This window comes from Mobula birostris, chromosome 15 (assembly GCF_030028105.1).
Source record: "Mobula birostris isolate sMobBir1 chromosome 15, sMobBir1.hap1, whole genome shotgun sequence".
Classification (NCBI taxonomy): domain Eukaryota; kingdom Metazoa; phylum Chordata; class Chondrichthyes; order Myliobatiformes; family Myliobatidae; genus Mobula; species Mobula birostris.
In genome coordinates this window covers 50,131,071-50,145,651 of record NC_092384.1, presented here as the reverse complement: position 1 = coordinate 50,145,651, position 14,581 = coordinate 50,131,071, and the positions used below count along the sequence as shown (strand labels likewise).

The 14,581-nt window shown below is 38.9% G+C and overlaps 1 protein-coding gene across 1 annotated transcript in view; it reads right to left on the bottom strand.

Moving 5' to 3' along the window:
• The window catches only part of ankrd11 (ankyrin repeat domain 11), a 187,114-nt gene that overhangs the window by 36,927 nt on the left and 135,606 nt on the right, over positions 1 to 14,581 (bottom strand). Inside the window, exons 6-8 of the mRNA XM_072279752.1 lie at positions 9,124 to 9,324; positions 6,880 to 7,022; positions 1,142 to 1,289 (exon numbers count right to left, since the gene is read on the bottom strand). Of these exons, the coding sequence (XP_072135853.1) occupies positions 1,142 to 1,289; positions 6,880 to 7,022; positions 9,124 to 9,324 (492 nt within the window). The remainder of the gene's footprint in view (positions 1 to 1,141; positions 1,290 to 6,879; positions 7,023 to 9,123; positions 9,325 to 14,581) is intronic.

The following is a 14,581-nucleotide window of genomic DNA, read 5'->3' as shown; positions in this document are numbered from 1 at the left end:
TGCCATAGACTGTTAAGATTATGGTGTAAATTGCTTCTATGCAATGGTTTAAAAGTGCAAAATGTTTCTATTGATGCATACTGTCTATACCAAAATATTTAAAAGAAAAGAATAAGTAGACAACATTGTTCATGTCAGGAATGAATGAATGAAAAATCCAATTCTTTTTATCCATTTACAACAATGAAATTGCATTTTAGATATAAATGCATGAACAAATATATTACAATGAACATGAGCCACGAATAGAAGACAGACAACCTAATGATTTATTATTTCCTTACACAGTCAAAATTGAAACTTGTCATTGTGACGAGTATGAATGCATTGACAAGAGAAAATACATCAGTTCATGGAGAAAGTCGCTTCAAGAGGGTCACATAGGAGCAGCCCTATGCAGTTCACACTGTTCATTTGCATTGAATTGTCTACTTTCTACATATGAGTAAATTTAGGCCTTCAAAGCAAATGACTAGAAAATAAACCCGCAATTTAGTATCACAATTCTAATACAAGAATTGCACATTTCTAATCAGATCTTTAAGCTAACATGCATTAATCATTTAGTGGACGATGCTTAATCAACTATTTTGTAAAGGACTAGCAAATTAAATACTAATGAGTTCAGATTTGGATGTTGAAGACTTAAATGTAATTAACTATGATGGAACAACTTTTGAAGTTTGGTATATTTTATAGATTATTACAATTAGAAGTGAATACGTTTGCAGTACTTGTGACCACAGTTTGAACTAGTTTGTTTGAACTTGCTGTTTAACTTATCTAATTAGTTCTGTTTTCCTGTATTTTCCCCAAGATCCCACTACTAAAATAAATCCTTTTTCCAAATTTAAAACCATATAATTTACAGCCAATGCAATTTTGTGCATGATGGAACTCTGTACTTGTGGAATACCACAGACTAGTAAGAAGTTTACATTAATCGAAGGGACTAATATGTATTAAATTCTGATCAGTACATTTAAAACATTAATGACATTAATATCAATCTAATACAGGTTACACCTAAATTCCAGTATTAAGACTTACTCATAGACTGCCCACAACATTGGTTTAGTAAATCACAATCAAGTAACAAAGATTAAAACTGAATCCACTAATAAACTCTTGCCATTTTCACCTGTTGAACTTTCATCGCTGGAGCTGCAGGAACCCTTCCCCAATAACAGGTTCACCATTGTTGGGGAATTTGCAATTTTGAGTGGTGTCTCTCCTTTTCTGTTACTCTGATGGGGATTCCCTCCATATTTCAACAGCAACTTTACTACCTGAAAAATTGCATCCCCCCAAGAAAATAAGAAGTTCAATTAACATAGAAATATAACTTGACTTGAAAACAGTTTCTGTATTTCTATCGGCAATGACAAGCTACAATTTCTTAAGCGACGTAAATCTTTGCACAAATTTTGAGAGCATTGCCAACCAGTATCCAGAATGTCTGAACTGTTGAATGGGACACATTTGAACTTCAACAGAGCAGCTTGGAAATTTAATTTAATCTGAATAAGAAGCTGGCATTTGTAAAGGTGATCATAAATTTTTCAGATTTTGTAAAGCGTATCTGCTTTATTAATATCCTTCAAGCCATCATCATATATTGTATAATGTTGTTGACATCTAAATGCCTCCTCAAAAGCCTTAACAGGCTCCACGGTTCAGGGGGAAGTTAGGGAATGACAATATAAATTATGGCCCTGCTACAAACACTTGGATCCTGTGAATGAATGAGTGAAATAATTACACAAACATTTTAAAGGCATATTCAGTTACGCATGAGAGATAAAGTCCAGAACATTAAATAATTTGTTATATGTTAAATAACCGTAACAGAAGGGTTAATAGGCACTTTTTTTTCCCATTACTGTAGCATTGTTTTTTAAAAAGAAGTTTGTCAAGTAATCTAAAAAACCAATCACTCCAGCAGGATTATAATAGGAGCTTCTGGTCTCAACCTACAGTTAAACCTACCTTAAAGATTCTCAGAGCCTTCAAAAATCAGACTGCAATTATACAAGGGAACAGGAGCATAATTCTGCCTGGCCATTCTATATGATCACAGGTCTTAATTCCTGTAATGTGCCAGTTCCACATGGTGCCAAATTCCCCAATATTCTAATTTCTTCTTTAAATTCTGCCTATGACTTAACTGCCACAATCTCAGCACCCAACATCACAACTCCTCCTCAAGGTAAAGTTGTCTAGAGACTTGCCATTCTCTGTGAGAAGATCATTCCCTTTATCTGCAGTCATATCCCCTTGATTGAAGCTCTCATGTTAATTGATGTATTTTAACATCTGCTCTATTACGGGCTATTATGATTTAGGTGCTTCAATAAAATCACCCCTCATTTTTCTATGCCTGAAGAATAAAAATAGAATTTTGTAACCAATAATGTTGAGATAATGCTCTCATTTCAGGAAATTGCCTAGTAAATCTCTTTTGGACTGCCACCAAAGCAAGTGTATCTTTTCTTAAATAAATAACTGCACAGTACTCCCGGTGTGGCCTCGCCAAAGCTCTTTACAACTATCACAACATTTCTCCATAGCAAGAGAGGCCAATGCGCCACGTGTCTTCCCAAACTACTTGCTGTACCCATCTATTAAAATTTTATGATTCATGCACAAGAACACCATGGAAATGTTTCATCCATATATATAATAATCTGTCCTTTGATTCCTCTTGCTGAAATGAATGACCTCAGATATTACCAAGTTTTTGTTCATTTATTGAATCTATGTACATCTCATTATAGAATCTCAATACCCTCTTTAAAACACACCCTCTCAAATATTTTAATGTCATCGGCAAACTTGAATATCTTGCTTTCCAATTACCATTAGTTAGTATATAATTGTGGATTCAGAACTTTCCTTTCTGGCACTCCAGTAGTTATGTCCTTCAAGCCTGAAAAAAGACCTTACTTCTGACTGTGTCTTCTACATGACAGTCTTTAATCCTTGCTAGATCACTTCTGCTACAGAGAGTGATACAACTTGTACTTTTGATTTAACCTGTAATTATGTAGCTTGTATTTTAAGAGTCAAAATCTCAGCAATCATGCATCTTAACAACCATAGAGGTAATCTAAAATGTTGAGTAGCAATGGAATACGAATTCATGGTGCAAGTAAACAGACAACACGAGTCAAATAAGCTTTGGAACTACCAATATTTAGTAATTTAAACTACTAAAGACAAAACTAAATGTGCATGCAGCCACTGGACAGCCTGGTACCCATGTTGACCAGTTCAAACCATTGCTTAACTCCCCTGAATTAGGTTGCAGATGGCATCATTGATTTCCTATCCAGGTGGATATTATTTTAATGAGGACAGCAGGTCACAGATTTAGTAAGCAAAGAGGGAGATGATTTTTTTTAATTACTTGCTTTAATGATTTCTAAATGTTATGTGCTATTATTATTATGTGCCTTTATCTATTATTTTTAAAGATATTTAAAAATTATTAACATTGAAGTAAATGCCTAAGAATGCCAAATACATTTCAGTGATGGCATTGAAATGAAGCATCACCTTCTGTTTTGGTTTCTATAAAATGTATTAGGATAGTTTGTGGGTGGAGCTCTGCACAATGCCACCTGCGTCACATTCACATCAAACCGCTGGGCTCATGGGTAAGGCCTACAAGAAGCCCAGTCCTTGTTGGTGTAGACATGAGGCTCACAGGAGGCAACTTTGGAGTAACCTACAATCCCAGGATTTGGCACAATCCCAAGATGCATTTTCTAAAATTAACCTAAAATATATGCTAATCATGTAAACAGCAGTGTAACTTTTCAATGCATGGTGTTTACTTATTTTATCAAAATCCACTTGTATTGATTTTACAGTTAAGGAGCTCTTGAAATTAATCAAACACATCAAAGCAGCAATTTTGGTCTAAAAACTTTACTTGAGGCATAATACAACTGTACAAATATTAATTTCCACCAGCTCTAATATGATTCTACCACAATTCACAAACCCTTCCCTCTTCGGTATTTCACTGCCTTCACAATTCCATGGTCTACTCTCCTCCTGGTCCAGTCCTGTCTTTTGACACTTTCCCATGTAGCTCCAACACCCCTCCTTTCAGCTTTCTTTCCACCATCTATTCTTTGTTAGAATTGACCATTTCTGCCAGACACCATTAGAGTATGTAAATTCCATTCAGTTTTTCTCTCTCAATGAATATAGCCTGATTTTTAGACACGTCCAACAGCCCGGTTATTAGCAACATATAATACAAACAAATAAGCGCAACCTATTACTAATGTATTTGGTCTTTCCCTATCCAAGATATTTCTTTAGTTTTACCCATCTCTTTCCCAATCTTACCTCCAACTGAAAACTGTTTTCTCTCTTTCCCAATTCTGACAGAAGGCCTTGGATCCAAAATCTTAATTACATTTCTTTTCCACAGATGTCACCTGACCTGCTGAGTGTTGTCAGCATTCCGCCATTTCAGATTTCCAGCACCTGTGTTTTTATTTCAATACCTCCATCAATTGGTCAGAAATACTGATCAAGGAAATTCTCAAACGCATTTCACAAGCTCACTATTTTTTGACTTTTACTCTAAAATTGCTCCCATCAATATTTGGGAAAATGACACCATCCAACATTTCCACCAGCTCCAATATGATTCTACCACAATTCACAAACCCTTCCCTCTTCGGTATTTCACTGTTTTCACAATTCCAGTCCTGTCTTTTGACACTTTCCCATGCAGTTCCAACACCCTTCCTTCCAGCTCTTTCTTTCCACCATTATTGTAAATCCAGCTATTTACAATATACATTAATGATTTAGATGAAGGGATTAAAAGTAACATTAGCAAGTTTGCAGATGACACAAAGCTGGGTGGCGGTGTGAAATATGCGGAGGATGTCGTGATAATGCAGGATGACTTGGACACGTTGGGTGAGTGGGCAGATGCATGGCAGATGCAGTTTAATGTGGATAAGTGTGAGGTTATCCACTTTGGTGGCAAGAACAGGAAGGCAGATTACTATTTGAATGGTGTCAAGTTAGGAAAAGGGGAAGTACAACGAGATCGAGGTGTCCTTGTCCATCAGTCACTGAAAGTAAGCATGCAGGTACAGCAGGCAGTGAAGCAAGCTAATGGCATGTTGGCCTTCATAACAAGGGGAGTTGAGTATAGGAGCAAAGGGGTCTTTCTGCAGTTGTACAGGGCCCTGGTGAGACCACACCTGGAGTATTGTGTACAGTTTCGGCCTCCAAATTTGAGGAAGGACATTCTTGCTATTGAGGGAGTGCAGTGTAGGTTCACGAGGTTAATTCCCAGGATGGCGGGACTGTCATATGTTGAAAGATTGGAGCGACTGGGCTTATATACACTGGAATTTAGAAGGATGAGAGGAGATCTGATTGAAACATATAAGATTATTAAGGGATTGGACACGCTAGAGGCAGGAAACATGTTCCCGATGTTGGGTGAGTCCAGAACCAGAGGCCATAATTTGAGAATAAGGGGTAGGCCATTTAGAACAGAGTTGAGGAAAAATTTTTTCACCCAGAGAGATCTGTGGAATGCTCTGCCTCAGAAGGCAGTGGAGGCCAATTCTCTGGATGCTTTCAAGAAAGAGTTAGATAGAGCTCTTAATGATAGCGGAGTCAATGGATATGGGGGGGAAGGCAGGAACGGGGTACTGATTGTGGATGATCAGCCATGATCACAGTGAATGGCGGTGCTAGCTCAAAGGGCTGAATGTTTTAGTTGGCAAGATTGCCCTTACCTCACTAATGTATTCAACTTCAGTTTTGTGTTTGCATATGTACATTTTAAACCCACATTATTTTTGTTTGCATTTTCAGTGTCTTAGTCTGCTCACTTACAAAACCAAGCTACTTCCCTTTTAAGCAACACATACAAAACGTTGGTGGAACACAGCAGCTTTCCCTTTTATTCCATTTCCATTCCTTATTCTTCTTTTCTGTTGTGTTATGGCAGTACATAGCCACTGCCGTGTTAGCATATGCCTCCTTGACCACACAAGTGAACCTCCCCACTAGAGCAATAATCGGAGCCCTGTTGGGTTAATGCCATTCACCTTGAATAGATCTGCTGGTGCTCCCCATGTGCCAAGCATTAGAAGCCCTTCCCACTGAACCATGTCTTAAACCGCACATTAATCAATGCAATCTTTCTACTACTATTCCTACCAACACTTGAATAATCAAGAGACTACCACCTTTGAGGTCTTACTTTTTGACTTCTTCCCAGAATTTCTTGCCTAATGGTAATAATGGTGTACTGGTTCACTGCCACCTTTTCAGAGAGTCTGGAATGAAACACTGGCCTTGCCAGAGACACCATATCCCAAGCACGGAAAAAAATAAATCCATCTTTTACCCAAATAAGTCTAATCTTAATTTTTTTTCCTTTAACACAATAGCAAATTTACTATTAACAAATGTCAATGTAGCATTACAGAAGAATTTGCATCTGCAAATTTCTACCTTAGGCAAACTTTGTACCTCAGCTAATATTCATGTTCCAATAATGTGATTGTTGGAAATAAAGTTCATGCACAAAATTATGTAAAACGGTGATTGGGAAGACTTTTGAGATACACTATTGGCAAATCACAACGCTGAGGTGCTTAAATAATATATAAATTGGTGAAGACATTTTAGTGGGAAGTATAGATGAGGGAAGGAAGACGATACAGAGGTTCAAATACTGTTAAAAATATTTCCAATCAGCACAGAAATGAAGATATTCTACATGACACCTTCCTTAGTAGTTGTAATTAGAATTCTATTAATAATCAATGCATCTATCAAAATCAAATAACAAAACCTTCAACATAACTATCAACCTGAACAGACCTTGCGGTGACCATTGTTAGCTGCATCATGGAGAGGTGCATCATCATCTAAGCCTTTTGTATTGACCTCAGCACCTGCTGCAAGGAGTTGCTTAGCAACATCATAGTAACCCCTATTACATGCTTCATGCAGAGCGGTCCAACCTGAAAATAAATCAAGACAACCCTTAAATATCCTGATAAACATTACTTGCTTATTCAGACTCAGCATATCTTATTTTAACAAATAGTCACAGTAGCTTTAGCGGTTTTTTTTCAATAAATTAGGATTTAGGTGCAAGTTTAAGGGCAATAGAACAATTGCTTCATTAGGCACATGTTTGCTATTTTCATCTTCTGAGATTCTCATTTTCATTGTTATTTGCTACTTATGTTTTCCACATGGTCTTTGTTAGTACTTATACCAACATTGCTTTGTATTATCTATCTAGTGGCATTATGCCAAAAGACTCAGTTGCTAGAAAGGTGAAAAAGCAGATATACTTGGAATTATGAAGAATTCCAACACTGTGGTTTCTTTTGTGGTGCACGTTGGACTGGGGTGGAGGCGCATGTGGTTATGGATGGTTACAGGTTACCAGTTAGGGATAGAGTTAAACACTTCACAGTTAAGATTAATTAATTTGAAAAGTTAAATAAACAAAAAGCATCTTCATACAACCACAACGTTCAACTTCCTAGCTTCCCTGGTTCCCCTTGTCGTTATCTACCACCACACGAACCTTGTACCCAGCACATCATTCTCCATAACCTCTGCCATCTACAATGAGATCCTATTTTGATGCAGATCTCTCCCTCCCGCCTCCCTACTTCCCGTAGGGATTGCTCCCTACGTGACTGCGTAGTCCACTTGTCCCTCCCCACTTATTTCCCTCCTGGCACTTATCACTGCGAGTGTGCCAAGGACTACACCTGCCTCTACATCTCTTACCTCACCACCATTCAGGGCCTCAGTCCTTCAAGTTGAGATGATACTTCTCTGCAAGTTTGACAAGATAGCTGTTGTATCCAGTGCTCTCAGTGCAGCCTCCACTACATCAATGATGCAGATTGAGGGACTACTTCATTAGGCAACTTCGCTCCATCCACTGCAAAAGGGACCTTCCCATGGCTACCTATTTCAAGTCAACTTCCAATTCCCTTTCTGACATGCCTGTCCATGGCCTTCTCTACTGCCACAAATAGGCCATGGGTGGCCTCCAACCTGATGGCATGAACATTGATTTCCAGAACTTTCAGTAATTACACCTCCCTCCCCTCTTCCTCCATTCCCCATTCAGTTTACCTTCTCACTCCGTCTGACGATCATCTCTGGTTCCCCTCCTCCTTCCCTTTCTTCCATGGCCCACTGACCTCTCCTATCGGATTCCTTCTTCAACTCTTTACCTCTTCAAGCTATCCTCCTCCCACCTTCTTACTTCACCTCCCCCTCCACCCACCTTCCCCCTCACCTGGTTTCACTTCTCACCTGCCAGCTTGTACTTCTTCCCCTCCCCTTACCTTCATATTCTTCCTTCCACCACCCTTCCTTTCCTGTCCTAATGAAGGGGCTCGGTCCAAGATATCAACTGTTTATTCCCCTGGCTTGCTGTGTTCCTTAGAAATTTGCGCTCTTCAGGCTTTCCAGCATCTACAGGATCCCCTGTGTTAACAAATTCTTAGCTTATCAGCTACTGTGATTAAAGTAAATATACACTTTGATTATCTAATACATTTCTTCTAAACTGTTCATATTGGCACTGATGATACCCTCCATTTAAAAAAAAACAGGTAATAATGTTTATTTGATAAAAAAAAATTTAAATAACTTTAGCCCATGTAGAACACTGAATGCAGATTTGTCTCATAACATTAACGTATACATATCATTAAGAGCAAGCTGCTTTTTCTTTTTAAAACTGGCTAAAGCACGATTGGATAGAATTCAAATATATGACGTTAAAGAAAATGGATTTTTACCTCAACAAGTGTCTTTAGCATAGATCATTTTCTAAACTTTTCAACATTAACAAATCTGAATCAGGAAAATACAAGATAAAATCTCTAGCTAAAAGTGTTAATGTGGTGCTAGAAATAAACCAGATACCTGCCATTTATTTCAGATTATCATATATGATTCAATAACACATTTTCCCACCTTTCTCCTCCTACTGCTTCTTGGTAATGGTTAAATTGCTGCATCACTTACATTTCTCTCATACTAAGTTTTCAAAAGAAAAGACTATTCACTTAATGCTTCTATTACCTGCAAAGTCTTTCACATTTACATCTGCACCTTCACTTATGAGTTCTTTAATGCGACGTGCATCTCCACGAATGGCAGCTCGGTGAAGTCGTGTCTCTCCACGCTCATTTCTCTTATTTACTTTGTCTTTGGTTTTGGAGGCAGAACTTGGTGTTCTCTTTTGTCCAAAAATCGACTGCGAGGGGTGCTTTGGGGTACGATCTGTGCACAACATAACTTTGTGTTTATCTGCACACTGGTTGCATTAATGTTAGTAACTTTTGATATATTGGATAACAATGAAAATATATTTCTCCTCATTTCAGTTATTTGCAAGTTTTTTCAATTTCTTTAGCTTATATTTATTGCACTCTGTGGTATTTTGTTTTATCTATCAATGATAATATCTGGGAGCTTGGCCAAAGCTTTTTCTTTGATAGAACCTACAGCACTTGCAAGGATAATAACAACTGAGTTTGAATGGCACTGAAACCTTGAAAAAAAGGAAGTTAACAAAGAAAGGGAAGAATTTACATATCAACTGCCATTAGAACAAGAAATAAAGCTGGGTGGATCATATTCAACCACGTTGTAGAAGAGCAGCATTGCACATACAGAAAACACTGAGCACATATGTAACAGTGAATGATGTAATGTCAGATGTGAAGACAAGATAACAAAGCAACAGGGATAAAGACCAGAATGCATTGGGAGGAAATGAGTGGAAAGAAGCAAAGAAAGGAAAGATGAGGCACCTAACAGAGACAGGATTAATGGATTAGGGTGCAATGTAGCTGCTAATATGGCCATGCAAATGTTCAGAAGCAATCCTGGTTAAAGAATATCAGAATGCAAGAGATGCATATTGCAGTTAGAAATGGAGAACCAGAGGAGGAAAAAAATCAAAAGGCAACAGTCCAAAAGTTGAGATCTGAGGCCCTCTTGTGGGATAATGCACATTTGTTAACATGACAGTACCATGACATTTTGGCATATAATGACATTCTGCTTTCCGGGTTACAGTCTGAAACAGCCAGGATTTCTTTTATCACAATCGACACAATCAATTGTACGCTCTTTCACAGAGTTTGCAACGATTCCAATGTCCAGGCCTTGGCCTCCATTTATAAGACAATCTAGAACTACCTCCCCAAGTGAAAATAAAACACAAGTAAATGTGAAGAACTAATCCAGATAGCAATCGCTTTAGAAATAGTACATACCAGCCTTATCTTCAAATTAAGAACATTCACAATCTAAAATCCAAAGAACAAGATTTTAGTAATAAATGAGAAGCTGGAGGAATATCAACTGTACATTTCCCTTCAGACATGCTACCTGACTCACTGAAGTTCAGCAGCTCAGCTGTTTTCAGGCTTTGTTCAATGCTATTTCAGTACAGGTTTGGAGTGGCAAGAGAAAGAAAAGTACCTCTCTCATCAATGTACCTATCCAAAGATCTCAAACATTACAAACTGAAACACAACTACCATTTCCTTTGGCAGTTCATTCCACACTTGAACCAGCATCCGAGTGAAGAAGATTTCCCTCATATTCCCTTTAAATATTTCACCCTTCAGCCTATGCCTATGACCTCTAAATAAACCTATGATACTCCACATTTGGCCTCACCAATGTCTTATACAACTTCAAAGTAACATTCCTACTCCTATACTCAATGCCCTGATTTGTAAAGACCAATGTGCTAAAGCTCTCTTTATGACCCAATTTACCTGTGATGCCACATTAAAAGAACTGTAGATCCCTTTGTTCTAACTCAGTGGCCTACCATTCACCGTACAAGGCTTACCCTGCTTTGTCCACTCAAAATGCAACACCTCACGTTTATCTGCCTTGACAGCATTCCTCTCCATCAACTACACCCCCAATCTTTGTGTCAAAGAATTTGCTAATCCAGTTTACCATATTATCATCTACATTACTAATATAAATGATAAATAACAATGGACACAGCACTGATTCCTGCAGTACATTAGTTACAGGCCTTCAGTCAGAGAGACAACCATCTACTACCATTCCCTGGCTTCTCCCACTAAGCCAAATGAACACTTCATTCCAAAAACCAAGCCACTTAACCTTCTAGGCCAGTCTCCCATGTGGGACTTCTTGATAATACTCAAAAAAAAAAACTCTAAAAGATAGTTAGACATGACCTGTGATGCATAAAGCCATGTTGACTATTTTTAATTGGACATGTCTATCTTGTCCCTTAGAATACCTTCCAATATTTATCCACAATTGATGTCAGGCTTATGAGCCTGTAATTTCCCTGCTTACTCTTAGAGCTTTTCTTAAACAACAGAACAACAGTAGCTATTCTCCAGTCCTCTGGCATCTCACTCATGGCTAAGGACAGTTTAAATATTTTTGCCAGACAACCTTCCCTCTGATTTGTAATGAAAAATCTGCGCAAAAATCTTCTGCTGTGCAATTTTTTGCCCAGTGACACCAACGTGTATGCAGTTTAAATCCTTTTGTGAGCATGTACACATGCACACCTTAGAGGGAACATTGCTGCCAGGGCCCCTGCAATGTCTGCACTAGCCTGCCACAAGGTCCAGTGGAACACCATGTCAGGACATGGGGTTCTGTCCACTCCAATTCACCTCAAGACAGCCAACACTGTAATCCAGACAATCCCAAGACCTTACTACTCTTTGCCTCAGTTTTATGGTCTGTGTCTGTATTTCGAGTTGTGAAATAAATCAGGGTTTCATTTCTTAATAATGCTTCTGACATAGGCATTTCATATGGCAAACTGTGGAATAGCTTCTAATTAATTTTAGACTAAATGCTATCCTGTGGACACAATATAAAACAGTACATTGCAGTCTGTGCATATTGGGCCCACAGAGTGCTACAGGAAGTATGATTGAGAAAGAAAAAAAATCTACTGAAATCAGAATGCATTAAGAGGATTAGATAGTAATATAAGTGACTGAAGAAATCAGACAGATGAGGGGGGAAAAGAAAATGGCAGAGGGGTCTAACAGCAGCACTTTGTGAGTATTAAGAGGGATAGATCACAGAACAATGAAATAGGGAAAGAAAAGTACAAATGAATAAGATGGATATTCACTGGTTTGGATGAGCCCAGATGAAAGGGTTGGAGAAACAGGAGGTGGGAGGAGTAGGTTAAAGAATTTCAGATGCTTAAAGGTGTCGATGGACAAGAGAAAATCACTAAACTTTGCCAGTTAAACTCATTCATCCAGATCTTGGAATCTAATGGCTAATTTGTATAAAAGCAATGGAAGAGGAAAGAAGTGAGGGAGAGTTCAGAGAAATCAATCTTAATGTCAATAGAGTTATACAGCTCTCATTACATGCATGTGCAGTTCAACTCTGAGTGATTATGCAGAAAGTTTGAAGTTAATAACTCATCTTCTTCTACCTTAGGTCACGAACTTATCAATCACCCCTGCTGTGGACCACTTCTGGAGGTCCAAGACAGCGACTTATACAAAGAAGGGATCCGTATGCTCCACGACCTCTGGACTAAGTGTGTAAATGTAGGAGGGGACTATGTTGAAAAATAAATGTCCTAGGTTTTCTAAAATTGACTCCTTCTAGCTGAGGCCATGAACTTATCAATCACCCCTTGTATATGTGCTTTAAAAAGTATTCAGCGTTCCCATCCTTTGTTCACAAAGTATTACAACCAGGGACTTCGATCAATTTAACTGAGAATTTTTATTTGTGAATCATATGCTCCTTTCTGCCCCAAAAAAACAGGGAAAATTGAAAAGCATGAAAAACTAAAAATTCAAAAAACTGCAATGTCAGTAGTTCAAAACTATTCATCCCCCTTTGCTCAGTTCTTAGTTGAACCACCTCTTTCAGCTATTACAGCCAGTCGTCTCTATCAGGCTCGTACAACATGATGGAGCAAAATTTGCTCATTCCTCCTTGCAAAAATGATCAAGCTATGCCAGGTTAGTTGGGGAGAAGCGGCAGCAATCTTGCGGTCTTGTCAGAAATGTTTGATGGGGTAAGGTCAGGACTCTGACTGGGCCACTCAAGGACATCAATTTTCTTCACTTGAAGCCACTCCATGGTTGCTTTGGTAATGTGATTTGGTCTGTTGTTCTGCTGAAAGACACAATTCCTCACCAGTTCAAGCTTTCTAGCAGAGGCTGGCATGTTTTTATCCAGGATCTCTGTATTTAGCAGCATTCACCTTCCGATCAATCCTGACCAGATTTCCATTCCCTGCTGCTGAAAGCATCCCCATAGTAAGACGCTATCTCCACCATACTATATAGTACATAAGAACATAAGAAATAGGAGGAGTAGGCCATCTGGCCATCGAGCCTGCCCCGCCATTCGATAAGATCATGGCTGATCTGTCCCGTAAACTCAGCTCCATCTACCTGCCTTTTCCCATAACCCTTAATTCCTTACTATGTAAAAACCTATCTAACTGTATCTTAAATATATTTAGTGAGGAAGCCTCAACTATTTCCCTGGGCAGAGAATTCCACAAATTCACCACTCTGTGAAGTAAGGATAGTGCTACCTGAGAGATGCTCAGTATTAAGATTTATCCCACACATACTGCAAAATAAAAGAGCATATCCTTGCCCTAAATACTTTGCAAAGCATTTCTTAAAAGATACTGTAAAGATGTGGAAGAAGGTCTTGTTATCAGATGAGACCAAAGTGGAACTATTTGGCCACAGCACTAAGTGCAGCATAAACCTAATACTGCACATGTATTGCAATGTACAGTTGCAAGAAAAAGCCTGTGAACCCTTTGCAATAACCTGGTTTTCTGCATTTTGCTAAGTCACAATAATAGACAAACATAATCTGCCTAAAGTAATAACACACAAACAATTGTACTTTCAAGCAACACACATCAAAGTTGCTGGTGAACGCGCAGGCCAAGCAGCATCTCTAGGAAGAGGTACAGTCGACGCTTCAGGCCGAGACCCTTCGTCAAGACTAACTGAAGGAAGAGTTAGTAAAAGATTTGAAAGTGGGAGGGGGAGGGGGAGATCCAAAATGATAGGAGAAGACAGGAGGGGGAGGGATGGAGCCAAGAGCTGGACAGGTGATTGGCAAAGGGGATATAAGAGGATCATGGGACAGGAGGTCCGGGGAGGGGGGGGGGGAGAACCCAGAGGATGGAAAAGGGGTATAGTCAGAGGGACAGAGGGAGAAAAAGGAGAGTGAGAGAAAGAATGTGTGTATAAAAATAAATAACGGATGGGGTACGAGGGGGAGGTGGGGCATTAGCAGAAGTTAGAGAAGTCGATGTTCATACCATCAGGTTGGAGGCTACCCAGACAGAATATAAGGTGTTTTTCCTCCAATCTGAGTGTGGCTTCATCTTTACAGTAGAGGAGGCCGTGGATAGACATGTCAGAATGGGAATGGGATGTGGAATTAAAATGTGTGGCCACTGGGAGATCCTGCTTTCTCTGGCGGACAGAGTGTAGGTGTTCAGCAAAGC